The sequence below is a fragment of the Ostrinia nubilalis genome, chromosome 20 (assembly GCF_963855985.1).
Source record: "Ostrinia nubilalis chromosome 20, ilOstNubi1.1, whole genome shotgun sequence".
Taxonomy (NCBI): Eukaryota; Metazoa; Arthropoda; class Insecta; order Lepidoptera; family Crambidae; genus Ostrinia; species Ostrinia nubilalis.
The window spans coordinates 1,810,237-1,837,832 of record NC_087107.1 but is presented as its reverse complement, the minus strand read 5'-3'; the positions used below and the strand labels follow the sequence as shown (position 1 = coordinate 1,837,832).

Sequence of the window (27,596 nt, the reverse complement as noted above, 5' to 3'; positions counted from 1 at the left end):
TGTGGGTGCAGTGAGATCACTGATTGGTAGATAATATCAGTGGTAATTTTGACCACTTGTTCAGCGACTTGTGAAAGATACTGCGATTCGTTATAAGCTGTCAAATTTCATTACAGCTTAACTACGATATTGTGGTCTAACTGAAACTCAAGGACCACAAAACTATGTAAATCATAGTAATTTTCCCTAAATCTCGCAAATCTTCGATATTAAGTATAGCCCTAACTTGTTCAAAACTTGAAATGTCCGGACTGGAAATCGTATATTAAATATTTATTGCAAGTCACACACGCAATAAAAACCATTTTCTAATCTACCTACGAGGCTGTCTCAAAGTCGTAAACTGATTGAAAACGCAATTTTATTGCAATCCCTTATGCAGCAAAAACTTAATGATTTAAATTAATAAAATCACAGCAGATGAGTTTGTGTAAGAAATAAATTGCATATTAGTTCAGCCATATTTTGTTTCTTGTTTTACCATTAGAAAAACAAGATTCCATTCTGTATAAGGCTTGAAGCGAGAAACAGCAAACAGCATATTGAATTTTCTTTAATATTCAATAACCTAGACTAGGTGAGATGAAATACCGTTATTTCTAGAAAGGGATGTGTGCTACCGTTATTCGGTTAAGCGTTTAATCGGACCAACTGGAGATTGTCCAATTAAACTGCAAATTGTTTATAGAAACACAACCGGATCCGATTCGAGACCAAACATATTTGGTTCAGTGGAACGGATCCATAACGGCAAAAAAGTTCGAACAAGCTTTGTGAACTACTAACATTCATCGTGCATTGAAATAATGAAGGAAATTGCTAACGATATACCTATCCTGTTACAGAAACGCGGCAAGCAGAACAGAATAATGATGCGACCGATGGCGCCGGTAGCGGCGCGACCCAACCAAGCCGCGATGGATAAGCTCAGCTCTCTACACCAAAGGGTTTCCACCACCATGCAGCCCATCGTCGTCCAAAGCACAGCTGACACTTCAAACCACCCACGAGCTAGTCCAACTGTGACCATGGCCAAACCCATGCCCATGGGAGTACCACCTTTCAAGCCCCTCCCGCCAAAAGAAGAAACTCTGAAGGTGGTCCCAATATCATCGACGAAGACCACCTACACGCCGCTTCAGGTCCCGCAGGCCAAAGGCCCCGGCCTCGCGTACCAAAGTGAGAATTACCCTCAATCATCACACAACCACGTCTCAAAAATGGTTTCACAAATGACTGCAGTACAATACGCGCCACTAATCAGAATAACACCGAGCCCCGTCATAGTGAACACGCCCAAGCTCTACCAAATGCCCACTACAATTAACCCATTCATTCCCATGCCTATTGCCGCTCCGCCCACACAAGCTATATCGATCATACCCGCACCAACGTTCAAAGACCCCATACACGTTCCGTCACAGTTCGTTCCGCCTCAAAACTCTTTCCAAAAGCCCAATCCTGTTTCTAACTTTCTAGATCCAGTTCCTCAGCAAGTGCATCAGTTGGCGAACATGTATCCGGCTTACAACACAAAGAAGATTGACGATTATAATTCTATCACTGGTTACGGTGATGACACGACGTTGAAATTTAATAAAGATGATATAAATGCGAAGATAGTTGAGATAGCGAAAGCAGGGAATATTTCGATGGAAGCAGTGGAGGCAGCGATAGCACTAAGGCAGCAGCAGCTGTTGAACAAGTACGCGAACCTGCCGATGCCTACGACGACCACGACGACTACCACGACGACGACCACGACGGAGGAGCCGCTCATCTTCCAGCCGCAGCCGGAGCCAGAGATCCTCGTGGCTACTCCGCAGAAACCAAAGAGGTATTTTTAAAAGTTTCAATTATAGCATCAAGATTCAAGAATTACAACAAGCTAAATACTTGTAGATCTACGATGTGCAGTTTTGCAAAGGTTTTATTTACCTTAAAATGTATAGTTGTGCTGGTAATATTACTGCCGTCAAGCGCTAGTTTCCCTTGTCTTTGATAATTTAATACAACCATTAATTGCATAATCGTTCTATGTCACTAAATGAATAATAGGCACTTACAGGGCAGATATGTACCATCTTAGACTGCATCTCACTTAACACCAGGTGCGATTGCGGTCAAATACCTGCCTTGTCTAGCATAAAAAAAAAATATCTGATGACGACATGAGTATGGGACAAGTAATTTGGATGTAAGATTTTGTGTAAATCAGTTCTGTTGCTGATGATTTTAATTCATAAATAGGTTTAGATTTTTTGAAAAGGAAAAGGTTTAAAAACAAATCAGTATTTCTTGACAGACAATATAATGAAAATTTCACTACACTAATCCCAATTTACATTCTAGAAACCCAACAGTGGGCAAAGTGATGAACGCGCCAAGGGAATACTACCCGGTAGGGTATGAGAAGAATTTCGAAGACCATTTCCAGTCCAAGGTGGACCTGCCTGATACTGACTTCCACTGTGGGGACCAGAAGTACTTCCCCGGACTGTATGGAGACGAGACCTTGGGTTGTATGGTAAGTTAAAGAGTGTTTAAAATGTTAATTCATTTAGGTAATTGTTTGGTTTAGTACCTTTGCTTAAAAAGTATAGGCTATGATTATAGTTTAATTTATTTTTTGATTTTTTTAAAATACACTCAACATCAAATTAACCGCACCTTCCGCGACGCGAACTTTAAAGATTTTCTTCTGACACAATCATGGTACCCCAACAATATTGGTGTTATTTGAAAGCCCAATAAATATCCTTAAAGAAAAATACATTTTATTTCTAAATAAATGATTAACATATACCATAAATGTGACTTGAAAATAGACCTCACTTTGGGCTCACCTCTGGGATCAATTAGACCAATTTTTATGGTTATAAAACCAAATAAAGATCTCACGTGTCCTCTTTAACAGATGGATAGCGATTAATCCCAACTTAACAGTTTTATAGTAATAAAAAATGGCTATAGCGTAACTACCTATTTTTTGAAGAAGTGTCTCTGGATCCTTGTAAAGACACATTTTTGGGGTAAAAACCTTTCCTTTAATGAAATGAAGTTTAATTGAAAGATTACCTACTGAAACATTACCTACGTGGTTATCGTGGTGCTTTCAGCCGCAATGTTTCCAAAAAATTTAAATACCCTGTTTTGTGCATCTGTATTTATTTAAATTAGCTCTAATTATGCATTAATTATTTTCCAGGTGTTCCACGTCTGCGCACTAACCGACGACGGCCTAGTCATGAAGTCTTTCCTATGCCCTGAATCGACACTCTTCGACCAGACCATCCTAAAGTGCAACTGGTGGTTCTACGTGGACTGCAAGAATACCCGCAAGCTTTATGACACCAACATACCTGTGTCCAAGAGCTACCAGCTCATGAAGGCGTTGACTTTCTTCTCGTCGTACAAGAAGGAGATGGAAGATGGTGAGCTATTGTTCATTTGCTTCTGATAAAATTAGAGAGAACTGACGGCCGATGGGGCAACAAGGTTCTGGAATGGAGGCCGCGTACCGGAAAACGCAGCGTGGGACGTCCATCTACAAGGTGGACCGACGACATCGTAGCAGGGAAGCGCTGGATGCAGGCCGCTACCAATCGATCAACGTGGAAAGCATTAGGGGAGGCCTATGTTCAGCAGTGGACGTCCTATGGCTGAAATGATGATGATGATGATGATGATGGTACTGCAGAGAGACTTTAGGACTTTAGGCCCTGATGATGATGTAATGAAATCGTCTTTAAACTTTTTTGCCTTAGTAATAAAACGTCTTCTAAAATCATGATATTACCTAATAGAAAAAGTGTTAAAAACCTATCCTCACAAAAAGTCAGTGTAGACTAGTTTGTCATACATACATTATTCAAAACTTTATCACACACAAATACCAAGTAGGCAAAACTTAATAACATTGTTAAACAAATAAAATAAAATGATATCTCTCCTAGCCAATAACAACTGTCTACAGCATTTTTGCGCACGGGTTATGCATAGCTTATTTTTATTGCTTTATGACCTAGAAATAAGAATAACAACAAAAAATTGTTCTGAATTTGCTTTTATGTGTAAAAAATAGAAAAATTCATATCAATGAATGTATGAAACGTGAACATAGAGATAATTCAATTGGTTGCCAAATATATTTTTTTCTTTCTTTCTTTCATTCTTTCTAATTATTAAAACATACCAAACATCCATTTAAGATTAATTCTCACAAGAGAAAATTTAAAATAGAGTCCAAATATTTATTAAAAATGAAAAGTTATAATTTCCTGTCATGTTCCATAGAAGATTTTTCGCATTAAAATCTAACCCTATCATGCTTTCAGTATACTGGCCTTGGTAACGTCGTCTCTCAAATCTCACTATATTTTGATGAAAGCGTGCCCCTTGTTCTTGCGAATAAGCCCCCATAATTATTTATAAATATATCCCAATGAGAATGGGACGTGCATCTTTAGAGACATTCTACTATGAAGATGGAAAATTCAAATCGCTATAACTTCTTAAAAAGCAAATATTTTCGATTTGTAATCGCACTTTTTTTATATAAATTTGCTTATATAATCAGAATATAATAAGTAAAATCCATGCGCAAAAAAAAATTTTTTTTTTGTTGACCGGTGTAATTGAGCCAATGGGAACTCCATTGGCTCTGATGATGTTATTAATTAAAAATTTGTTTCTAACATTGCAGGTCAGCCAACCAACCCTGAAGACGTTGTAGGCATCAAGGAAGCTATCACTATTTTAGAAAACCAAGACAAACTGGCAGAGCAATATGCAGGATCAGATGGTGTTCAAGTAGTCACTCCTCTACCCACCATTGATGAAAGGAATAACCATAAAGCAGACTCTTCAGAAAATCATCCAGTTTATAGAGCAACAAGGAACTACAATGGTTCCAATAATACCAGAAATAATCCCACGAAACCCAAGTCAAGTCAAGAAGATACAAGCTCAGAATTTAAACTTATTACAGTCAACGCTGATATCAATTTCGCTAAAAATCAAAGCAGTTCCGGACAAAGACGAAAAACGACTTCATCCGACTCATCAGAGAGAAAACATCGAAGACGAATGGTGCTAAAGAATACACCTACTTCTACTACTCCTATCCCTAGTACATCCACCACTACCACTACCACCACCACCACCACAACTACTACAACTAGTAAACCAATAGAACCAAGCAAATCCACAATAGTTGAAATTATAAAGCAAGAGATACAGCCAATAGAAGCTTTCACTGCTGCTGAAGCAAGACCACACCAACTAACAGATGAACTTGAAACCCCATTTCAAGTTGATTCAGCATTCCTCAGAGAAGCCGTAAAGGCTCCACCAGTCAGAAGATTTTACAGATCAAGTGCTGAGAAAGAAAGCAAGGAAGTCGCTTACCTAAACAATGAAAAAGTCCAAATTGTGAGGCCAACGTCCACAGCCAGACTTGTCGGCGACTTCCAAACTCCAACAGCAGTCATAGCTAAGCTAGATGAAGCTATTCTAGGAAAACCTTACAGTAATAGATACAAAAAAGAACTCGTCACTATAGTGACTCCTCAAAATCACGAGAGCTATCAAATCCCCAAAGACCAAACATAGCCTAAAACTTCTTCTTAGTCAATAACTAAATTTAAGTGTCATAACCTCTTGTTAACTTATTTATTTCGTACGTAATAGGATACGTATGCGCTCAATGTTATTATTGTTAGACTAGCGGAATCAGTCAAGTGATATTACGGTGTATGTCTTAGTGTAGAAATAAAAATTGTTTCCTAATTTTGAGCAATTTCATTTATTACATCACACGAAATTTTACATAAATCACTATTGACCTCAGATAACGAAACTAGACGGTCACTTCTTGGACTTCATGAAACAGTGGAGGAATTTCTCGCAGAGTAGTGGACCGATGACGATGAAGCCGGCGGCTGTAATGGCAGTTGCAAAGCTCATGCAAATCATCTTCTAGAATATTCTTTGACTTGTCCCAAAGAATCTACTGCCGTATTTATTGGCAGTGGTCGTTAAAGGTTCCTTATCATTTTCCGCACGTACGTTGGACGCAGCAACCCTCGTCGTCCTCTTTGCCGGAGAGGTACTGCCTGCCCAAGCTCAGGCAGATGAACACAGCCGCCGCTCCCAATATCCCGATGAAAGATATGTAAACCATACGTTCATCATCAATTTACTGCTCCTGAAACAATAAAAATTATCACTGATAAACTACTTAATTAACTTTTAATTACTGAAATAAATTGGAATGAAATAAAAGTTAAGTTTACCCTAACCAGTAAATTGGGAAAACCAACGAAGTCTTGTGGGTTTGAGTTTAAGCTAGGTGTAAAATAAAAGCACTTTAATAGTTGTAATGATTCGATATTTATTAAATTTTAAACGACTGGTAAAGTGTTTATATTACCTACTTCTTGCTTTTCATCAAACATTTTAACCATTTTTCACAAATCAAAGGGCCTAAAGCAATGAAACCTACAGCGGCGACAGCGGTGGCACAAGTCATGCAAATCATTTTGAAATACAAAATGCGATGCAAATGGTGATATAAAAACTTTAGAATGCTTGATTTTTGGTGTAGCCAAGAAACTTGGGTTACAAAATAAAAATACGTCTCAAAAATGTGTTAGAACTTAAAAAAAAGATGTGAATTTGTAAATTCTTAATGATTTTAGTAAGGGATTCCACAGTCTGGACAAATAGGTACAGGAGGGCAGGAACACTTGCGCTGGAGCAGAGTTTGAGCACAAAATGGCACACAAATCACCAACGCGGCGGCGCTGAATAGACTCAGCAGTGATATACAAATCATAAGATACCAACTCCCACCTGCAACAACAGAAACTTCTGGTAAAATGAAAATATTTCAAAATTAACAAATTAGTAATTGGGATAACTTAACGTTTTAGGAATCATCCTTATCTCTATCGACACTTTAAATGAAAGAAAACGGACCCCGAATGTAAAGTTTGACAAAAATGAAACTCTCAATGCTAGTATCTAATAAATCTTGTATTAAAAGAATTCCAAAAACAAATCTTACAATTTGTCAACGCTTCTTTTTCTTTCCTTGATTAATACAGCATATCATTCTCTCACATAACACGGGTCCGCAAATGATCACACAAAATAAAGCTACTGCAGAGCAACAACTCATGCAAATCATTCTGGATACGTCATTTAGATTGTTTTGGAAAATGTATCACTCACAGTTAAATGTAACATTTCACATGAGTGTTCCGAGAATCTTACAGTTCAATAAGTAAGCCCGCAATCTGGACAAATCGGTGTAGATGGGCATAAACACTTAGACTTCAACAATCTAGAAGTGCAAATAGGCACGCAGATAAACAACGCTGCACCAGTGACTATGCCCAGTAGCAAATTGCAGAACATAGGCTCTGAAACAAAAACCGAAGTAGAATTGGAAAACAATAACTGATCGAATAATCATAATAAAGACATAATAACAGAAAGGGCTTATCTGCACACAGTTGAAAATGCCACTGACTCAATGTTTTGCACTAATAATTTCTTAACCAATATTAAAAATTTGTATTGAGGTTCGTATGTTGTGGAGAAAATCAACAATTTTACGTCTAAAGAATTCTTGATCTACAAGCAAGATGACATTTGGTACATACATTTACTTTCAACTCCTATTTGTCCAGATTTCGTGCTTCGCGCAATCTCTAATCTATACGCCGAAAGACAATCCCGAGATCAAGATTATCCTAGCGCAATTCCACAATAATTTTACAGTCATATTGTTTTTGCGAGAAATTAATTTGAGAAACGTATCCACACACACCAAAATTTTTATCTTTCTTCTAAATTTGAAATTATGTCATCGTTCATGTCAGTGAGTTGACAGATCTCTATGGAATAAAAAAGAGGTTTGGCTTCGTCATATCCTCGAAGTAAAAAGTTTACACACGAAAAAACTTTTATGAACAGAAAGTAGAAGCACGGTAGAAAAGAGTTTATACAGCCTCTAAAATTGTAGTTTAATTTTCAAGATGTGTTTTACACTATACTTTAATTCTTAGAAGGTTGAGCCTACGAATATTAAAAGTAAGGGGCTAAGTACAAACAGTATAGGTAGGCCTCACACTAAAGTAGACAATAACTGAAAGTGGCAAGAAGGTACCAACAGATCCTTAATTAGTGGCAAAAAGTACAGAAAGAAATTCTTAGAAGTGTCTTAATTTATTTTGATTATTACTAAATTAGTTCCTTACTCATCTTCAAATAGATCTACCTAGATGGGACATTGTTCTTATCAAAGTGAAAGAACCAAGAACTGAGAAATAAAACATTTATTAAAACCTCTTAGACATACACGACGACAACAATTTATTCAGTTGATTTTTTCGGACAGCATGGACTCTTGCAGGTTGATAAGGTGTTTTCTGGCTTGCTCGTATCGCAGCACTTTTTGAAAGGCCAGTACGTGTCTAGGAGTATGGGGGCACAGGAAACACATCCTGCTGCTATGAGGGCCGTCATGCATGTCATGCAGATTATCATAGCTGGGTTACTTCTTGAGGCACTTGACGAATTTGTGCATTTCAAATTGCCTGTAGCAGACGGGCACGCACGCCAAGATCGTAGCTGAGGCGATCAGGGCGTACAGTGAGAGGCAAATCATCTTTTACAAAGTTCGAGGGCGGTGAGCCACCTTGATATCGTGTCTTGACTGGTAATGACAGCAGCAGAGCTGCCTCTGGGTGTATCTGGAAACAACAAGTAGACGCTTAGACCTGAGGTGACCGATGAACTTGTCGAAAGTCAACCTATTTTCTATGTCCAAAAAAGATTTAGAAGATGCACTAATAAGGTAAACTAAACGGTGAGCTACTGCTCTGCGCTGAAAGGAGTTTAAATTATACTTGAAGTTTAGCGCTAAAAATTAATATCATGATTCTAACCTATTTTACACTGGGGAGAGTTATGTAGTCTGAGACACTGGAATTAGTACTAGGAAGTATGATTTTATAAGTAAATAATTACTAAGCTTTAATAATCCAAACCAGACTGGAATACTGACCTGTGTTACAGACTCTGTACAATGACAGCCACCAATCCTATGTGCTTTCCTTACGAGGCGTGCCCCGATACCTCACCAAGAAAGAAAGTTACACAGGGAGTATAAAGGCATGCATAATTTCGGTAATTTGTCCTCAGTTTCCTAAACTCATGTTTTTTTGCATAAAACACACAACTTGGCAAGATTTTACAAATGACACTGTCATTATTTGAATGAATTATTCTTTTTGAAATCTGAAAAAAATCTCGGCCAGCATCAAGTCAAGCTCACAATTTTCTAGAAAGGAAATATTTATATGGTGTCAATTTATGCTTATCGTTTTACAGTTCAAATTATAATATTAGATTAATTAATCAATAAAAAAATATTTGATAACATTCTTCTATGATCACAACCTGACACGAGAGTTTTTCTAATTTAGAACTATCAACGATGATCCCTGTCAATCTGACAAACCATCTGATCGTGATTTGTTTGTGTCGATCCTGAGCAAAATTTTTTATCCACCATTCTTTAAAAGTGAAAATCTATGTAGTCTTTTAGTTTTTAGTGGGCAATTTCGCATTGCCGTGTTAGTTGCAGTTGTATTTTAGGTAGTATAAAGTGCGTATAAATGAGACTTTTGGTTTTGGTGTTGCTGACGTTTTGGGGGGTGACAGTTTGGGGTTTTCCGGAGAGGAGGGCGGCGGAGAAGTTACAGCTGCCTCAATTGCAGCAGTTACAGTTGGAGAAGAAGGAGAATAAAGTGCGGGAGACGCCGCGAGACTGCAAAGGGAAGTGTGCAACGAGTATAGCGCAGAAAGCTGCTGCAGAAGCTAAGGCAGCTCAGGCTGCTCAGAACGCTGCTGGTGCCCAGGCAGCGCATATGGTTAGCAAGCTATTGTTTATGTCTTGTCTTGAACGGCAAAATTCAGCACAGTATTTTACTATTTACTTCTGTCAGTGTTGAATAATAGGTACAAGAGATTTTTATACTTTTATCAACAAAGAAAAGAGGATGAAATAAGTTCATCAAAATCATAAATACTATGCGTTATGTATAGTGTAAAAGGCTTCCTTGTACTGATAGCATGAAGGCTTGTTTTATAAACTCAAAAGAGATGTGGAAGTTATGATTTGTGATGGGTCCTTAATTCGTTCTTGCTGTAATCGTGCTCCTACTAAAATATAAAATCACAATTTACTATTTCATTGACAGTTAAGTTAAAGTTATTTAAATTCAACAGGTAAAAACTCAACTAGCCGAGAAAGCGCTTCAAGCAGCAAAAGCAGCTGAAGCAGCACTTGCTGGAAAACAAGCCGTGGTAGAACAACTTCAGCAAGAAGTGAAGGAGGCTGAAGCTGTGGTCGCTGAGAATACAGCGGCAGTGCATCAACAACAAAGCACTGTCAATGCGGCTGTAGCAGCTGCACAGCAAGCCACAGCACAGGTAAAAATAAAAGTTATTATTGTAATCATAGTAGATTTTCATTCTTGAGACTTTAGTATTCAGTTTTCTCATTTTGAGCTTAATAAATTCAATGCTCTGTCACTTTGTGAACCTTGATTTAATTGTAGTCTTATAAAAATACGCTTCAGAAACTATCTAACTTTAGTTTACGCTGTAGTAGTTTCAAACTTAAAGAACGTGTATTCTTTTATTCATGCTAACCGTCCTAAGGCCCGATTCGACCAAACTTTTATCCGAAAATAACTCCTGGTTTATCTGGCACATTGACAGTTCCAGTATGGGAAATATGTCAAAACTGACGATTTATTTTGAGATTAATATTTACTCTTGTTTGGTCGAATCCAGCTCGAAGCAATAAGATATTTTATTATCGTTTCATTCTCTTTAGTTCTTACGTATTGTCATAATAATAATTGTCTTGATACGAATATCTTGTTATAATGTGGTTACGAAGATAATTCATATAAAGACTTAGACTGTATTGTTCAAACTAACATTATTAAGTACGATAACAAAACATGATGAATGCACTCTGTCAGGAAATTAAGTACGCAGCAATTTTTATATTACAGTTTTAATCTGTCTATTGTGACCTAACTGAAAGCGGGCTTAACACCTACGTCCTTTTGATTATAAAAGACTACATTAATATAATTCAAATGGATTCCATTCATCGTGTTTGTCTTCAAGTAATTAATCTTCAACAATTTCTACCGGGCTGCACAGAAACAAGAAATCAAAGTTTTACGAAGTTTTGCAATGGCCATATCGATGCGGTTACTACCACAAGTTGTTTTGATTAGATGCACTTGTCAAAATTGTTGTCAATGGTAGTAATTGTTGAAGAGCCTCTTCTTCCATCGGGAACACTTCGTAAAGCTTTGTTTTTTCTTTGTTTCAAGGACTTCGATCCACAAGAATTGATGATTGAAGCAATCTAAGAAAAAAGGGAGAATGATTTGCATGACACTATACACGTTCATACTAGCCGCAGGACTGCTGTCCTGTGCTCCAGTTTGTATGAAGGCAATATCAGGAAAATTATCATGTTTCTGTTCTGGCAAAAGAAAATAAATAGTGTTAATTTATTTTTTTGAATGGTGGATAAATACAGTGTAACGTCAAAAATGTTGTGATTTAATAAAGTCATTAATTAATTGCCACTTTTGATGTTTATTTTTGCTTCCAAAAGTAAGATACTTAGGTGTACACATACTTGCAATAAGTAACGATGTGATTGATATTGTTATTCCAGCATAAACTGATGATGCAAGCGACCCAGCTGGCGGCACAGTTGGAGAAATCTGCACATTGCGTTCTGGAGAAGACGAAGTTTGGTCTGCAGGAGAAGTGTCACAACTTATCGGAGGCTAGAGCTCGGCTGGCGCATCTACAGCACAAGCTACAATGCGCCTGCGCCGAATGTTCTGCCACGAAGCAAGCTGCGCATTGTGCCTGCGAAGCCGCCAGGGCAGCCTGCGGTAATGCCCGGCGAAAGAAACACATCTCTGACCAAAAAGAACTCGCTCCCAAAGAATCTAAGAATGGACGATGATGATCTAGACTAACATAAGTGATTGAGATCACAACTACGTTTCTGTGTCAAGTTCTCTGGTAAGATTTGCGATTTATTTTATGTACAACCAACAAACCCATATCCCAGGACGATTTAGATGTCACGTGTAACAGAATGAGTGGATAGGACGTCAGGAATTTTAGATTAACTTGATTTACTTAGTTTTGTAATTACATGTGTTAAGATGTGTCATTTAAGCTTTTTGATAGAACTTTGATAAGCTTCTGATAATATAGTTTGAATCATGTATGACGAATGTTTTATTTGTTTACATCCGCTTAAAACCAAATGAAATAGTATGCACTATATTTCTTACACAATTTATTAAATTAACTTAAATAAACATTCAGTCAATCGTCATTTACAAATTTCAACAATATTGCACAATTTCATACCTAGAATAATTGATAATCGATAGAGAAAGTTGTATGAACTGGTCGGCTGCTTTGTACGTATTGAAAGTGTAAATTCGGAAAAATTACAAGTTTAAACAACAATTTTATTAGACGCAGATCAACAAGTCTGCTTTCTAAAATAATTTACTATTTATCTACTATACTAAACGCGTCGTTAAGGTTCTGTGGGCTGAAGGCCATGTTACTGTGCTTATAATTAACGTATGGTGAGATGGTGGCTGATGCAGCTACTTCAGAGTCCAGAAAACTTTGTGGCGGGGCAAAATCATCTTCCCCATTGAACATAGGGGCACTAGGCTGAAATTTTGGCACGTATCTAGGCGGGGGCTCTGCGTACTGCCCTCCAACTAGTATCTCATCGTCAGGCTCTGGCTTATTCTCTTGTCTAAGCCTAGGCGCTTTCCAATGCTTATTTACTTGTTTGTTTGTATCTGTGAAATATTGGGGCTTCTTTCTCTTGTTGTGCAAGTACTGGGGCTCTTTGAAGTTCTGGCTATAAGTAAACGCGTCTGAATATGAATTCAAGTTAAAATCTTCCTCTTGATTTTGTGGGCTGTCGAACATTTCGTCAGGTTTGACAAACAGTGGTCGTTTCTTCGAGTAGGCGTAAGAGTTGTCTTGGTTTGGTTCACGGCCATAGTTCTGCCAGGATTGATATTCTTGACCAAAGTCTTGATTTTCGAAATGATTGGGGTTTTCGTAAGCTTGTGCGGTGGGGTAGACGTCGCTCACCGTGGTTTTCAAGGGAGCTCCATAGGAGTCGACAGGTGGCTCGGCATAATTTTGATGAGGCTGTGGATGAGGTTCATAATCCGCTGGCGGTTCTGCGAAACCTGCTGGTTCAGGCGTATAGTAATGTGATGGAACCTTCTTGGGTGGACCATAGATTGGTTTGTTAGTTGGACGCTTTGGTGGGCCATATCTAGGCTTTGAAGTCCTCTTTTTGTGACTCGGTGGTCCGTATTTGGTACTGATTTGCTTTCTGTACTTCTTCGCAGGTTTCCGTAACTTTGGCGGGGGTCCATATTTAGGTCTGGGAGGTCCATACTTTGGTTTGGGTTTCGGTGGGCCGTACCTTTGTCGGGACACTCTTCGGTAGATCACTTTTGGTTTGTGGGTGTACACTGGTTCTACTGGGAAATTGTCAATGAGTATCGCTGCGTCTCTTTTGAGGAGTCTCTTTGATTTGCCTATTGAAAGCTCTCTTTTTTGTCTGTCGTCCTCTGCTTTTGCGCATGTTGCCGTGACTGTTATCTGGAAAGAAAGAAAAAAATGTGGTTAGTGGAATTTATTATTCAGTTAGCTATCTATTTGAAAACTGTAATTATAATTACATAGGTTTGTTTTGGGAAAAAATGCATCATGTTTTTTTGTTGAATGCTTCAGTAACCTTAATTGGTGATTATGTGGCTCTACAAATGTTATTATTAAGAATTTAATCTTGTAATCTAGAATTCAAATACATACATTTATTTATTTAATGATATTGAAGAATTGGCTAGAAAGTTTTTTTGATTAACATTTACAAAGAATTCACAAACATTAAAAATAAAAAGTGCGACGCCAATTAGACGTTCGTCTCTGCTACAATTTATAACATTTTGGTTTACAATTTGTCATTTCACTTATTTTGTGTTTATCTTCTAGAGTTTTATTAATAAACCGCGTTACAAGTTGAGTGTGCGTGCGCAGTTAATTGCAGATGAAAGTAGTGTGCGCTTCAGCCGAGATGGATGGCTTGGCTTGGCTTGAGATTTCTTCGGATCAGATATTTGTCTGGGACATGGTTTGGTTTGGTATTTGCTGTGAAAACTACCCATTTACGCGTCTTTGTCAAAGAATACGGCAATGTTATGATTTCCATCGTTATCATGAACAACTAACACAACTCTGGAGATTTAAAATCCGGTGTGAATGACAGTATTTTCATTGAAATCATTGTTGGTTTGTATCTCTGTCGAATTGAAATAACTATCAGTTACTTAGCACAGCTAACCTGTAACTGTTGGTGTGTTATATCAGTTGTAGTTGTTGTTTTAGTTTTTCCTTGTTTTTATTCATATTTCCTCTTAACAATTGGTAAGCATACTCATCTTATTACAATCATAGGTAAAAGTGTATCAACGGAAACAATCACCACTACGTAATGATGATTACACAAAATAGGCATCAAATATCTCATTATAACTGACTAGTTACTCATCATTACAAAGCATTACAATGATTTGTTAGGTACTTGAATGAATTGTAGGTAACTATGTTAATAAGATGTATGAAAGTACTTCGATATTCATATTTCGTAGCTATCATTTATATTTTTTACCATTTTTTACCTTCATTTCTCTAAAATATATTCAGCAAAACCTTTTTTCGTTGTTATTTTTTATTTTTGTCAGAATGGGCTGGTTTTATTTCTTCAAAGAAAAAGTATTCCACATTTTTTAATAGGTAAGTTGATTTTTATCTCTTCGCTTTTTGTTTAACTTTTTGGCTTCAAAAGTTAAAAATTGTGTCTCGTAAAGGAGCGTTCGCAAATCATTGCAAGTGTCTTACTAAAAATCCGATTATTCCCAATATTTATGTGATTTATTTCGTTGTGGCGTTTTTGCTGACCATCCTCCTCATTCATTGGACCATACTTTCCCTATTATGCTAATCGGTGTCCCCAGGGGTCATCGCCGGTTCGAATACAAACAGCCAGGTTGTGAAACGCCTTATGTCAACGGTTAGTTTTCTCTATGGCTCTATTGAATTTAATGAACTTAATGATGTCGTATTCATATTTTTAAATTGTTTCATTACACAAAATAAGTTAAAAATAATGTATGCTACTAATTTAAAGTCTCAAGAAGTGAGCTTGGGAATATAAATAAAGTATAAAACATGAACTACTGCAGTAGATGTAGTAGGTATTATTAATTCGTTTATTGCTGCCAAAAATAAAAACCGGAATATCTGAGACTCATTTCCGGGAAAACAAAACTTATTTATTGTATGTGCTCTTACTAAAAACAATAAGACTAGGTGCAGACCATCGATAGTTGTGCCTGTTGTCTGCGCATAGGCGAATATTTTAACGAAAATTTTGTAAAAATCTATCGAAATTGGGTTACCTATCTATTTGGAACCATGATGTCACTGAGAGACACCAAATACATACATCAATCAGATTTCGTTTGAATCGTGGGTAAATAAAATTTCATCGATTTATCACCGTGTCTCTAGTCTAGACTAATGACCACGAAGCGGAAGGAAGGAAATCTCACGGTGGAAGTTCAACGACTCTACGTAACCGCAGTCGCTTACCGTTTGTCGGTAAACAGTAACCTTTAGTGCTTAGATCCCACACTCTTCCGACTGTACCTGCACATATTATGCATCAACAAAATTTTATTTAATGTAGGCATGTGTTACTTCAGCTCATATGATACCTAGATCTCTAAATTCTCTATCCTTTTGCTTATGTGAGAGAGAGAAAGAGAGATGATCACATGTCAGCCAGTCCGACACCTTCACCGTACGGCTATTTGTTGCTTCTTAGGCTGAGTTGCACCACCTTACTTTGACTTTAACAAACGTCAAAAATCTGTCAAACTCCATACAAAATACACCAGTTATTGTTAAAGTCACGGTTAAAGTTAGGTGGTGCAACTCAGCCTTAGACTTATCATAATAATTATTATTATATTGATCTAAATTGTAACCTAGGCGTCATTCATACTCATTTATTTCGAATTTGACTCGTGTCAATGTCCCATAGATTTTCAAAAAGCCGTTGTCTGAAATCTTGTTATTATTGATCAATTATATACATTTTTAAATCAAAGCAACCAAGCCATAAACATCATTTGGTTTACTGTCCCTACAGTAACAAGACATTATAACATGAGAAACAATGCAGTTCAATAGATAAAGGTTCCCATAGTTATTGCATAAAGTGCAGTTAGGAACTGCATTATGGACAGAAAAAAAGGATTTATTGTGTGCAGTACACATACAGTTTCATTTTTAATGATTACCGTTATGTTACATGTTGAAACCATGATAACTTAAATTCGAAGTTTCGTTCGTTCGTTCGACCTACTCTAACAATGGCCTACAAAGTTTAATTTCCACAATTTTATTCAAACTACAACATTTCAAAAACGATCTTTGGTCGGCGCCCGCGCAATTTATTTTCCCGATCCACCCATCCCGGATTGACATCTGTCATACTTAATTTGAATGTTGACGGCACTGAGCGGCCCGGCCCATCGGCCACAGATTTATAAAAGAGCGTTATTAGTTCGTCTTTAAAGGAAACAATAAATTCATTTAGTTTTATTTACATTTTTCTAAAGTCTCTAGTCGAAGGTCTAGGTTCCAGACTGATATTGTAATTTTAATATTGACATATCGTCTATGAAGTATGAAACAAAACATGAGCACACCACATTATAAAATATCTAAATATGTATTACCGTTTTGAGCAAATAAAATAGTTGATTTGATTTGATTTGCTTTGAAGGAAAACATACTTCATACCGAACATTATGGTGTTGATCGCACATGCAGACGTAATATGCGCTTGCGTTCATACACTAGTACTTATATCATTTGCCGGTTTTACACTTTCTCTGCTACTTAAAGTGATTTCATTTAGTCAAATGAAATAGATTTTAGACCATATTTAGAAGTGAAAATTTCATATTAATGCTGGAATATTACTTTGCAATTGAGATTAATCAAATCAAATCATAAGTACTGTTAATTAATTAACGAAATTGACTGCCCGTACTGATCTATTGCACAGCTGTTTCTATAACCCTAAAACTGCTAAAACTATCATAGAATATGTTAAAGAAGTTCTGTTGTTAATTAATTTTACATACCTATGTATTTGTAAAATCAATCAACTATTCTTCTTAAGGGCAGTTAATTATTTTTTTATTGTAAGGAATGTGCAATCAATTTAATCAAAGAAATTATAAAATTCCGCGTTGTAATGTTAGGTACTTCCTAAAATACTGTTACCACCCAAATGTCAAATCAAATCGTCCCCCACAGTTAAACGGTGATTAGTGTTAATCAATGACTAATTAACCGTAAGTTAACAACGGGTTAGCCTGACGGCGGTACGTATCAATTTTCATTGGAAAGTGAGAAGTTTGGCGTAATTGTTAAATCACTTTCGTTATTTGAGTAAGGTTTCGCAATTATAAGCCTTTGAAATGATTACATGACCTAAAAATGGCTAAAATAACTTTCAACTATGAAAAATCTCTTTGTTTTTATTAATTGACTTTGAATTTGATTGAGCGCCTCTTCTTTTTACATTATCTAACCCGTCAAACGGAAGTAGGTTTACGAAAAACATTACAAACTGCTTGCATTCGCAAGTAAAAAAGAACTACATCTTTTAAACTTTAATATTACGAGAGCATAGCTTCTGTTTCATTTTACGATTTGCTTGCGATGGCCAGTCATTTCTTATTTCTGGGTCTTCAATTAAAAAAAAGCTACGTTCTAAATTCAAATTGGACATACAATTTATGGTCGCCGGAGACCTGGCTGTATGTTTCATTATTCCTTTGCTTTTAAAAAAAACGGCGCGTGCGGCGATGTTTGGTCACGATTAATTTGACGTTCCAAATTCAAATTATAAAAAAAGAATGCACTCGAATTTCAGTGCGTTGGTCTACGTTGAGTTTGCATGACATTTTAAAGTGGTGTGATAGAAAATAAATCAAACGGAATCCATAATGGTTTTTTCTTTGGGTAGGTAGGTTTAGATTATTATGGGTGTACGTACATTAGGATTTAAAAACTATGGAACTATAATATTGATTAACTTTTTGTGGAATTTCAGTGAAGTGCATTGTGTTTGTTGTTAGTTTATTGGTGCCAGTGATAAATGTGAGAGATATTGAAGAGTAGCGGTGGCGAGTCTCGTAAGTACTTTTTGTATTTTACGTTGCAGAAGTAAGCAGTTACCGTTCAAATCGTAGTTAAACATAATTATTTTCTTTGTATGATCAGAATGATCAAACAAATACTTTTGTTGTTGATTTATGTACTTACAATTTTAACTCAATAGCTCAATTTTTTAGTCGTATGTGTCATCACATAGATTTAATTTTTGTTTGGTGCGCGTTAGCGTGAGCATGAGTGTATCTATAAGTACTTGATTGTGTTTATTAGCTTAGTTAATAATAAGTACTGAAGCTTATTTTCTCTATCAAGGTTATTGTTTACATATGCGGTTGATCATGTAGGTCATAGGTGTCAGAACGGAATATGCGTCGTATCATTTCTCAATGTAATGTGATGCTACATGACACTGTGGAAGAAATTATCCCTCGGTAGGTGTAGGTAGGTACGTCTGGTTCCTCTATGATATCGACTTTCTTCTAACCATAATATAACTTAGTAGGTAGGTCACGTTTAATTAGTACTATCTACTTATTGCAATATTCTTTTACATTTGTCATTAAGCACTTACTCATATTAACTTTTCTCCTGTAGGCTAAATTCTAAAAAAAAACATTCTTTAATTAATTAATTTTCAATATAATAAACAATTAAATTTCTAACAATTTCTAAGCATTTACACGATTTCTTTTTAGTTTCAATAAAAATCACATCTTGAATTATGTTTGTATTCTTAAATTATCTTTCCACTAGGTATGTTAAAAAAGCCAACAAATAAAACACCATTTTTATTGCTTTTTTTGTAACTTTTACGCGAACCAAGTGCCAGTTCACTTGCCATTTTCAAAAGCAATTAAGTGACAGTGAACTGCGTAAAGTGCGTAAGTGCTTGGCGCAGAAAATTAGCGTCATAACATGCGCATGATTCGCAACGAGGCCTCGACGTAAAACCGTCTAACGCCGTTACACGTGATAACTGTTTTTAAAGAAGTATGTGGCTGTCACCATGACTAGGGTTTTTCCAATGGTATTTGGTACTATAACGTGGGGAAGTATGCCGTCGTGTCACTGTCAAGTTTTTGATGTGTGAAAGCAAATAAAGGTCTCTTGAAGGCATCATTCTAAGAATATAATGGATATAATTTTTCAACCGACTTCAAAAAAAGGAGGAGGTTCTCAATTCGACCCGTATGTTTTTTTTTTTCTATGTTTGTTACGCGATAACTCCGCCAATTATGAACCGATTTGAACAAATCTTTTTTCGGCGTATAGGTAATACCTCAAGGGTGGTCCCATTTAAATTATATATTATTATTATTCCCATTTAATAATAAAAAAAACAACCCCCAAGGGTGGAAAATTGGGGATGAACTTTTTTATACGCAATATCTCCGCCGATTAAAATCAATTTGAACGATTATTTTTTTGTTGAATAGGTATTATCAAAAGGGTGGTTTCATGCGAATTTGAAGAAAATATTTCACCCCCAAGGGTGGAAAATTGGGGATGAACTTTTTTATACGCAATATTTTTAATTTTTTTTTTTTTGTGTTCACGCATTTGAAGTCGGTTTTATTTTTTTTTAAAGTTATTGAGCATATCAACACTGTTGTCAAGTCAGTAACTTGATACGATACTTTTTGTATTGTTTTTTGGGCTTAGTCTATAGGTCAGTTTCCTAAACTGTTTTTTACTGCGATGCTCTTGGAACTTTGTAATTTTTTTGGGACGTATATCTTAATAAAACACCAGTTATAGGTTATAGCTATACATATAAAATTTAAAATAAAAAGTTAATACATTTATTATACTTTTTGAATGGGCACTAATGATAATGAGAATGTACGTCGCGAATTCGCGATTGCTTAAAGTTTGGGGACCCCTGCTTTATGTTAAGTAAATTATTTTCTTTATTATTCTTATAAAAACTTTATTCTTGGTTAGATGGTAAAATATTGCCAAATGTTTTTGCAAACTAGATTATGTCAAATAGTATGCATAAATTATTATTAATTGTCTGGCAACGGTAAGTATACATAAAATAAAATTGGTTTAAACATTTTGGACCACACAAACAAATAGACGTAGGAGCAATTACTTTCACATATTTTAATTTTAATACAGAGAAAACCCCAACAAAAACGGCAGCGTTAAAATTTTAATATCCTCATTTTATACTCAATTCTAATGATAGGCGAAACGAGTCATTAGATACTTCATTGCTTACCAATTTAGGTATTTACAGTCGTGGTACCTATCTGTGATCACTGGTTCCGAGCAAGTTTCACTGGGTGGCACCTAAACCGGCTTGGACTTTTCTTTTCATTTATTGAATTAATCATGTAGGAAGTGAGGAAGTCTAGAAGCTGTGGGCTAGGTTAATAACAGACGTAGAGGGTCTGGTTTATAAGCTGTGTGTGGTTAGCTGTGACGTGATTTGCTTAAGAATGCTGTTAAAAAAATTACAGGGTTTTTAATGAGGAAAGTTAGGTATTGGATGTTATTTAGTTACGGTTAGGTAGTGAAACTTAATTGGCTTTGGTATATTTAAATTCACATTTAAGAATAAGGCTATGAATGAATATTACTAATACGTATAACTACATGCAACTTTCGGTGAGATGCGCGTACTTTTTACTGTAAAACTTGTCCCTAGAGGGCTTCGAACCTGCTACAACTGCTCAAGTTAGTTACATCGACATCATCTCATCATCAGATACATCGACCAAATAATACGGTTATTAATGATCACGATGACAAAATATGGGATCAAACTCCGGATATTTAGTGTGCTTAGCCCTTCAAGTATCAGCCAGATAATTTTGGTCGTTCCAACCCTTTGCCAGACATTTTAGGGTAACTGCTAAAGCCACGATGACCCAAGCTTCATGATGCACCAATGTTCTTACCTATGTACGACATACACAGTATGTACATAGTATGTAGGGAGCATGCTCTGACACAAACTCAGCTTTTATGAAATAACGTAGGTCTGGCGTTCACTGGCTCTTAGTCCATTAGTCGAATTTCAAACAGTTACGCTAAATCAAATGTTAATCAATTTAAAGTAAAATTAACGAAATCATTATTGGAATAGAGACAAGACTCATTCTAAAGCATTTGGATTGGGTGTTAATAAACTAAAGTAAATAATTTTCCTTCAAACGAACTGGCTTTTTGCACGCATGTCGATGTATTAATTGCTTTTGTTATTTATCGAGAACAAGAATAAAATTTAAGTGCAAATTGGTGATCGGAACACAACTATACTTATTATTTCTATTTTCTTTGAAATTAAAAATATTTAAAATCTGTTTGATAGTGGTCTCTAATTTAGAGAAGTGAATTTAAACGTTCAATTTTATGTTTAAGGCTGGGTTGCACCGTCATATTTTAACTTTAATAAACGTCAAAATCTGTCACACTCCATACAAAAAGGGTTATTGTTATAGTTACGGTTAAGCCCACCCGCCAGTTCCTCACTTACTCCGTGATCATGTCACAGGTGCCGAAATATCGGAGACTCGAAATTATGGTACATGGTAGCAATCCCGTCAATAATAATTATTCAGTTACTGTTAAAGTGCTAGCAAACTAAGTTGCACCACCTTATTTTAACCGTAAAAATAACAAAAACCGGTGCTTTGTGTATGGAGTTTGACAGATTTTTGACGTTTGTCAAAGTTAAAATAAGATGGTGTAACTCAGCCTTAGTCTAACAAGTATACATCGAATACCATGTGGGTTATAATAACTGAGTTCTCTAACCTAGTGTCATATTTTGAGAATACAAACTGACTAGTCAGCTACTAGTTAAACCGGTTGTTAACTACGTGTGCTCTATATTTATGCGAAATATGTAGATTAAGGCTAAGTTGCACCACCCAACTTTGACCGTAACTATAACGATAACCGGTGCTTTTTGTATGGAGTTTGACAGATTTTTGACGTTTGTCAAAGTTAAAGTAAGATGGTGCAACGCAGCCTAACAGTTTTCACTATAGGCCTAACATAAATATTGTTTGCGTGACCATGTTTTAGTATGTGTTTTTACTGTCATGTAAAATATAAAATGTTATACAGTGGTACAGATCTGTACTACAGACAACGCACATAAATATTGGTTTATCTATACTTACTATAAAAAATAAAAAATCAATCAAATACCTACTTAAAGAAAAACAGTGTACTTAGTTATTGAGCAGATTGATGTTATTAACTAAAAATAAATTAATAAATTATTTATTTTTTTTACATTTGCACAAAAGTAAAGTACAGTGGTGGACTTAATACCGAGTGGCATTCTCTACCAGTAATTACAGTTTGAATATCTTAGGTCAACCCTATGCCGTCGTAAACGTTTAGGCTGGGTTCCACCATCTTACTTGACTAAGTATAACAAACGTGAAAAGTCTGTCAGACTCCAAAAAAAAGCACCGGTTATCTTTATAGTTACGGTTAAAGTCATGTGGTGCAACTCAGCCTTATAATCTCGTTTAGTTATTCATAAGAGAGAGTTAAATCTTTTCTTTTCTACAATAAATAATAGAACCGTTATGTAACTTGACGATGAAGATGGCATAATAAGATTGGGATTAGTATAATTATGTGACATCAATTATATCAGTAGATTCTTAACTATGTGTAAATGAACGTAGGGAACTTTTTTATTTCAAAGTACAAAAAATATCTTAAAAATATACCATTCAATACGTTTATTGTTTCCTTAATTAGTACATTTAGGTGTTACATAGTTATATTTGGAGATCATTAAGGACCCTATTGGGCGCTGCAAACTAAAAGTTTATAAGAGAGGAGGCTTCTTTTTATCATAGATAGAAAATTATAGTTTAGGTACATCGCTAATGAATTATATCGTCTAAATATTCTTTTATGGTATTCTAACCTAACCTAATGTAAGGCAATTTAATTAATTATTATAACAAATACAAATGTAATCAAATAAACTTTAATCGAACAAGCTAAATACTAAATATGTGATAAATAAAGTTAATTTATAGTTTAATAATAAACAATTAATTGGATGTTAATTAATATTATGTTCCGTTACATTGTTGTTTAACAATAATCAAACAAATAAATACGTTTGCACAAACAATGTCATGTTCACGCTTTTTATTTCAATAATTAAGTTTCATTAGGTAAGTAAACAGTTTAAATTATTAGGTACTAGCTTTCCGCCCGCGTGGAATTTTGTCTGTCACAGAAAATATTTATCGCGCGCGTCCATGTTTCAAAAACCGGGATAAAAACTATCCTATGTCCTTTCCCGGGACTCAAACTATCTCTATGCCAAATTTCATCAAAATCTTTTCAGTGGTTTAGGCGTGAAAGCAAGACAAACGGACAGAGTTACTTTCGCATTTATAATATTAGTATAGTATAGACTAGCGATCCGCCCCGGCTTCGCACGAATGCTAAGTAGACAAATAAACCTTCCTCTTGAAACACTATCTATTTAAAGCCGCATCAAAATCCGTTGCGTAGTTTTAGAGATCTAAGCATACATAGGGATAGACAGCGGAATGCGACTTTGTTTTAAACTATGTAGTGATTGATGAAGAATACATGTACGACCAAATACAACAGAGAACAGAAGATGTATAAAACGTTATAAAATCGAGTTCTTCTTATACCGTAAGTTACATTGTCTAAAGACAAGGTTAGATTCTAATTGACTTGACATATAATTCAGAGTAGAAAACTTATTTTCATCGTCATTTCAGCCATTGGACGCGCCGCGTTAACTGCGGAACATAGGCCTCCCCCAATAATTTTCATATGATTTGAATTATTAATTCTTTCACATTTGTGACAAGATTGATGGGGAATTTAAGACTAAGTACTTCAAAATTTAAACAGTTTTTTTATGCATAACAAGGAAGGTATTTCACCACAATCGCACCTGATGTTAAGTGGGATGCAGTCTAGGATGGTAGGTACATATCTGCCCTGTTGGCGTTGGAGTTCTTAGGACAGAGAAAATCATTTTGTCTGATCTGATATAATTATTGATTAATTCATTCCTAAACGGTGCAACTGGATGTATTAACAAAAACTGCACGCTGTTTTTTCATCTCCATCAATGGATCTTTGCAATGTGTTTTCAAACATCGTAAGTTGTTTATTCTTGGCACGCGACGAAGAAACTCTTAAGACAATGTCCTCCGATGTAAAACGGTTTACAGTCATCGAATAAGGCGAGTTATCGATTCAGTGTAATCGAGAATGATTGATGATATTATGTAAATCCATTCAATGATGCCCGATTGATGATTTATTCGTGGTAGAGTGATTTGTGAGGTATATTTTAGTAAAAGATTTTACCTGTAGTTATGACAAGAATTCTCTTCTCTATTTTTTTCTGTTGATTAATCCCAAAGTTCCTACACAATTTTGTTTTTTTATTTTTATTTTGAGTTTCTGTAAAACTAAGTACAAGAAGCTAAAAGTTTAAACGTGATTAAACGTTTTAAGTAAATACAAAACAAAATATTATTATCACTGGGCTTAAGCTATGTGGAATGGTTAGGATGCAAAACTGTAGTTGCATTGTTATTAAAAATGCATAATTTAAACGTTTTAAAAACTTAATATCAAGTTATTTGAGCAGATCTTGGCAGATCTATTGAAGATGTAAATTGTCATACACTTGGTTTCATTACGTTTGATTCAAAATCACACACAGTGCGTTGCGCCGGCGCATCTTAATTATGCAAAACAAGTCAATTATTCGCGTAAACAACACTATTTGGATGTTTGGAAAACAACAGTAAGAATTTTTATCTTTGCGATAACAGTTGACTACAATTTAGCTCAGAATTTTTAACTTTTTTGCATCTTTTGGGCTGTGTTTAGTATGGTGAATGAATGAATGAAGCTTTTTAATGAAAATATTTTCACTTTGAGATTCACATTTTGATTATTTTGATTACTATGTTAATTTATAAGATAAAATAGACTTAGGAAAAAACTTAACGATATTGTAATCGCTTGAAAATAGAATTAAGGAGCTTTCACTGCGTACTTTGAGCTTTCGTAGAGTAGGTAATTGAGGTTTTTTGTTTGTGGTACTTTAATTCAATAGCAATTTTAATTTTTTGATATACACTCGACATCAAATAAATCGCACCTCCCGCAACAAGCACTTTCAAAGGTATGCATCCCCACTTCCCACCAATATTGGCACCATTTGAAAGCCTAGTTCTAAGCTTCATTTCATTAAAGGAAAGGTTTTTACCCCAAAAATGTGTCTTTAGAAGGATCCAGAGTCACTTCTTCAAAAAATAGGTAGTTACGCTTGAACCAACTTTTATGGCTATAAAACTGTTAAGTTGGGATTAATCGCTATCAATCTGTTAAAGAGGACACGTGAGATCATTATTTGGTTTCATAACCATAAAAATTGGTCTAATTGATCCCAGGGGTGAGCCCAAAGTGAGGTCTTTTTTCAAGTCACAGTTATGGTATATGTAAATCATTTATTAAGAAATTTAATGTGTTTTTCTTTAAGGATATTTATTGGGCTTTCAAATAACACCAATATTGTTGGGGTACCATGATTGTGTGAGAAGAAAATCTTTAAAGTTCGCGTCGCGGAAGGTGCGGTTTATTTGATGTTGAGTATATTTCGATTTAGTATTAGATAAGTTAATTTTATTACTTTTTTGTGGATTTCAATAAAACCTGAAGTAATGGGCTTTTTTATTCTAGAATTATTATTGTACGTTATTAGTAAAAAAACCTAAGCAAATCAAATTCCCCAAAAATATAAAAATGAAAAAAATATTTTTGATATAATAAGGTAAAAAAAACTGAAAAAATATCGCTTTTTAAAATGTGGTAAAAATATGACTCGAAAAAATAATAAAATAAAAACAAAAACTTACCATCAACAAAAAATAACACAGGCAGTCTCCGATCTGCATGGTGACGTCAGGCGAGCGGCGCGCGCGGCGGTCGGGCGGGCTGTGCGATGCGTCTGCGCATGCCGGCTGCTCGCGCCCGTGACAGAACTGTGTAGAGCGGATAATACTGCTTTCTCCCATTTTGGTCGGTCGTCTAGGTGTTCGTTCGTTCGTTCGTTTTAGCCAAATGACGTCCACTGCTGGACAAAGGCCTCCTCAAAGGTTTTCCACTAGGTGCTCCTACTAGGTCGACCGACGATCTGGTAAAGGTCGCGGGAAGAGCCTGGATGCGGGCAGCGCTGGATCGTCTAGGTGTAAGAAGGACTTTTGGTTAAGTTTTGTTTGGTTTACCTTATCTTGTTATGGGGCCGCGCACTAGTCGACCCTTGGGGATCTTTTGTGCTTCCCCTAACCCTTATTCCCTCTATCCCCAAAAATCCTATCTATTAAGTGGATCAAGTTTTTCGGTGAGAGGGACCTGTAATGTTCTGGTGCAAGCCGACCCCAGGAGACCCATCCTAGTTCTTGCTAGCGCGGTTGGTTTACCTTACATAATCATCATCATTTCAGCCACAGGACGCCCACTGCTGAACATAGGCCTCCCTGTCCCTATGCAATGATTTACAGATTGGCGTTTCTGCAACTTCAATAAGGTCATCTGTCCACCTTATGGCTGGACGTCCCATGCTGCGTTTCCAAATTGGAAATTCCAATACGTGGTCTATTCCAGAAACTTGCTGCCCTATTGGTCATCACTTAGTACCCAAGTTTAAGTGATAAACTTGCTAATCTTTCGGGTTATATCAGCCACTTTACTAAATAACAACAGTTTTAACGAGACTAATGCCCACTTTCACCATCAATCCCTAATTTTTAAGTTACCCCTATGGTGACAAATAACCGGCATTTTGTTTTCATAGGAGTCACTTAAAAATTAAGGATTTATTGTGAAAACAGGCATAAGCCCATCTCTTTTCCACAATTGCAAGTCAACTCCTTTATAGCCAGGGCCTACAGTTGTGTCTTCAATGAAACCCAACCAGTAAGGATTGAATAGTTCTCGGGATAGTTTTAGGCTAGTTAAGTTTTTCAAATTCCACTTCCGGTCTGAACATCACTTGTAGGCCATGAGGTTCTCCGTTGTGGTGAAAAAACCGTTACTTAACCGTTTTCAAAACGCAGACTTGCTCCACCTAGTTTTATACATACCTATTGTGGTATTCTTGGTAACACATCACA

At 36.0% G+C, this 27,596-nt stretch overlaps 3 protein-coding genes and 2 long non-coding RNA genes across 7 annotated transcripts in view; 2 read left to right on the top strand and 3 right to left on the bottom strand.

Moving 5' to 3' along the window:
- LOC135081440 (uncharacterized) overlaps positions 1-5,791 on the top strand; it is a 60,708-nt gene extending 54,917 nt beyond the window's left edge. Inside the window, exons 4-8 of one of the 2 annotated variants that reach the window (XM_063976126.1) lie at positions 846-1,179; positions 1,480-1,837; positions 2,353-2,527; positions 3,209-3,434; positions 4,706-5,791. In XM_063976126.1, coding sequence (XP_063832196.1) covers positions 846-1,179; positions 1,480-1,837; positions 2,353-2,527; positions 3,209-3,434; positions 4,706-5,613 — 2,001 coding nt within the window. In that variant the 3' untranslated portion in view covers positions 5,614-5,791. Of the gene's footprint in view, positions 1-845; positions 1,838-2,352; positions 2,528-3,208; positions 3,435-4,705 lie in introns of both variants that reach the window. The other variant, XM_063976125.1, reaches the window with a different exon arrangement.
- LOC135081441 (uncharacterized) lies at positions 5,791-7,873 on the bottom strand. Of its 2 annotated transcripts, none has more exons than XR_010259194.1 (4): positions 7,671-7,873; positions 7,070-7,427; positions 6,434-6,855; positions 5,791-6,208 (listed from the first exon to the last, which is right to left on the bottom strand). It is a non-coding gene; the product is annotated as an uncharacterized LOC135081441 (long non-coding RNA). The 2 variants fall into 2 exon arrangements; XR_010259195.1 differs by having other exon boundaries at positions 7,237-7,427.
- Positions 7,874-8,327: 454 nt separating this feature from the next.
- Positions 8,328-9,281, bottom strand: LOC135081709 (uncharacterized). Its single transcript, XR_010259247.1, has 2 exons — positions 9,077-9,281; positions 8,328-8,762 (listed from the first exon to the last, which is right to left on the bottom strand). It is a non-coding gene; the product is annotated as an uncharacterized LOC135081709 (long non-coding RNA).
- Positions 9,282-9,531: 250 nt separating this feature from the next.
- LOC135081448 (tol-Pal system protein TolA-like) lies at positions 9,532-12,352 on the top strand. Its single transcript, XM_063976139.1, has 3 exons — positions 9,532-9,944; positions 10,303-10,506; positions 11,783-12,352. Exons 1-3 carry the CDS (start codon positions 9,690-9,692, stop codon positions 12,080-12,082), a joined length of 759 nt encoding a protein of 252 aa, XP_063832209.1. The 5' UTR covers positions 9,532-9,689; the 3' UTR covers positions 12,083-12,352.
- A 55-nt stretch (positions 12,353-12,407) lies between these two features.
- Positions 12,408-26,498, bottom strand: LOC135081841 (uncharacterized). Its single transcript, XM_063976621.1, has 2 exons — positions 26,340-26,498; positions 12,408-13,773 (listed from the first exon to the last, which is right to left on the bottom strand). Exons 1-2 carry the CDS (start codon positions 26,496-26,498, stop codon positions 12,646-12,648), a joined length of 1,287 nt encoding a protein of 428 aa, XP_063832691.1. The 3' UTR covers positions 12,408-12,645.
- Between the last annotated feature and the right edge of the window lie 1,098 nt (positions 26,499-27,596).

Coding starts and splice junctions, on each gene's coding strand:
- LOC135081448 (XM_063976139.1), top strand. CDS start 9,690: ATGAGACTTTTGGTTTTGGTGTTGCTGACGTTTTGGGGGGTGACAGTT. Junction 9,945..10,302: donor GTGCCCAGGCAGCGCATATG/GTTAGCAAGCTA, acceptor TAAATTCAACAG/GTAAAAACTCAACTAGCCGA. Junction 10,507..11,782: donor CACAGCAAGCCACAGCACAG/GTAAAAATAAAA, acceptor TTGTTATTCCAG/CATAAACTGATGATGCAAGC.
- LOC135081841 (XM_063976621.1), bottom strand. CDS start 26,498: ATGGGAGAAAGCAGTATTATCCGCTCTACACAGTTCTGTCACGGGCGC. Junction 13,774..26,339: donor TGTGTTATTTTTTGTTGATG/GTAAGTTTTTGT, acceptor CTTTCTTTCCAG/ATAACAGTCACGGCAACATG.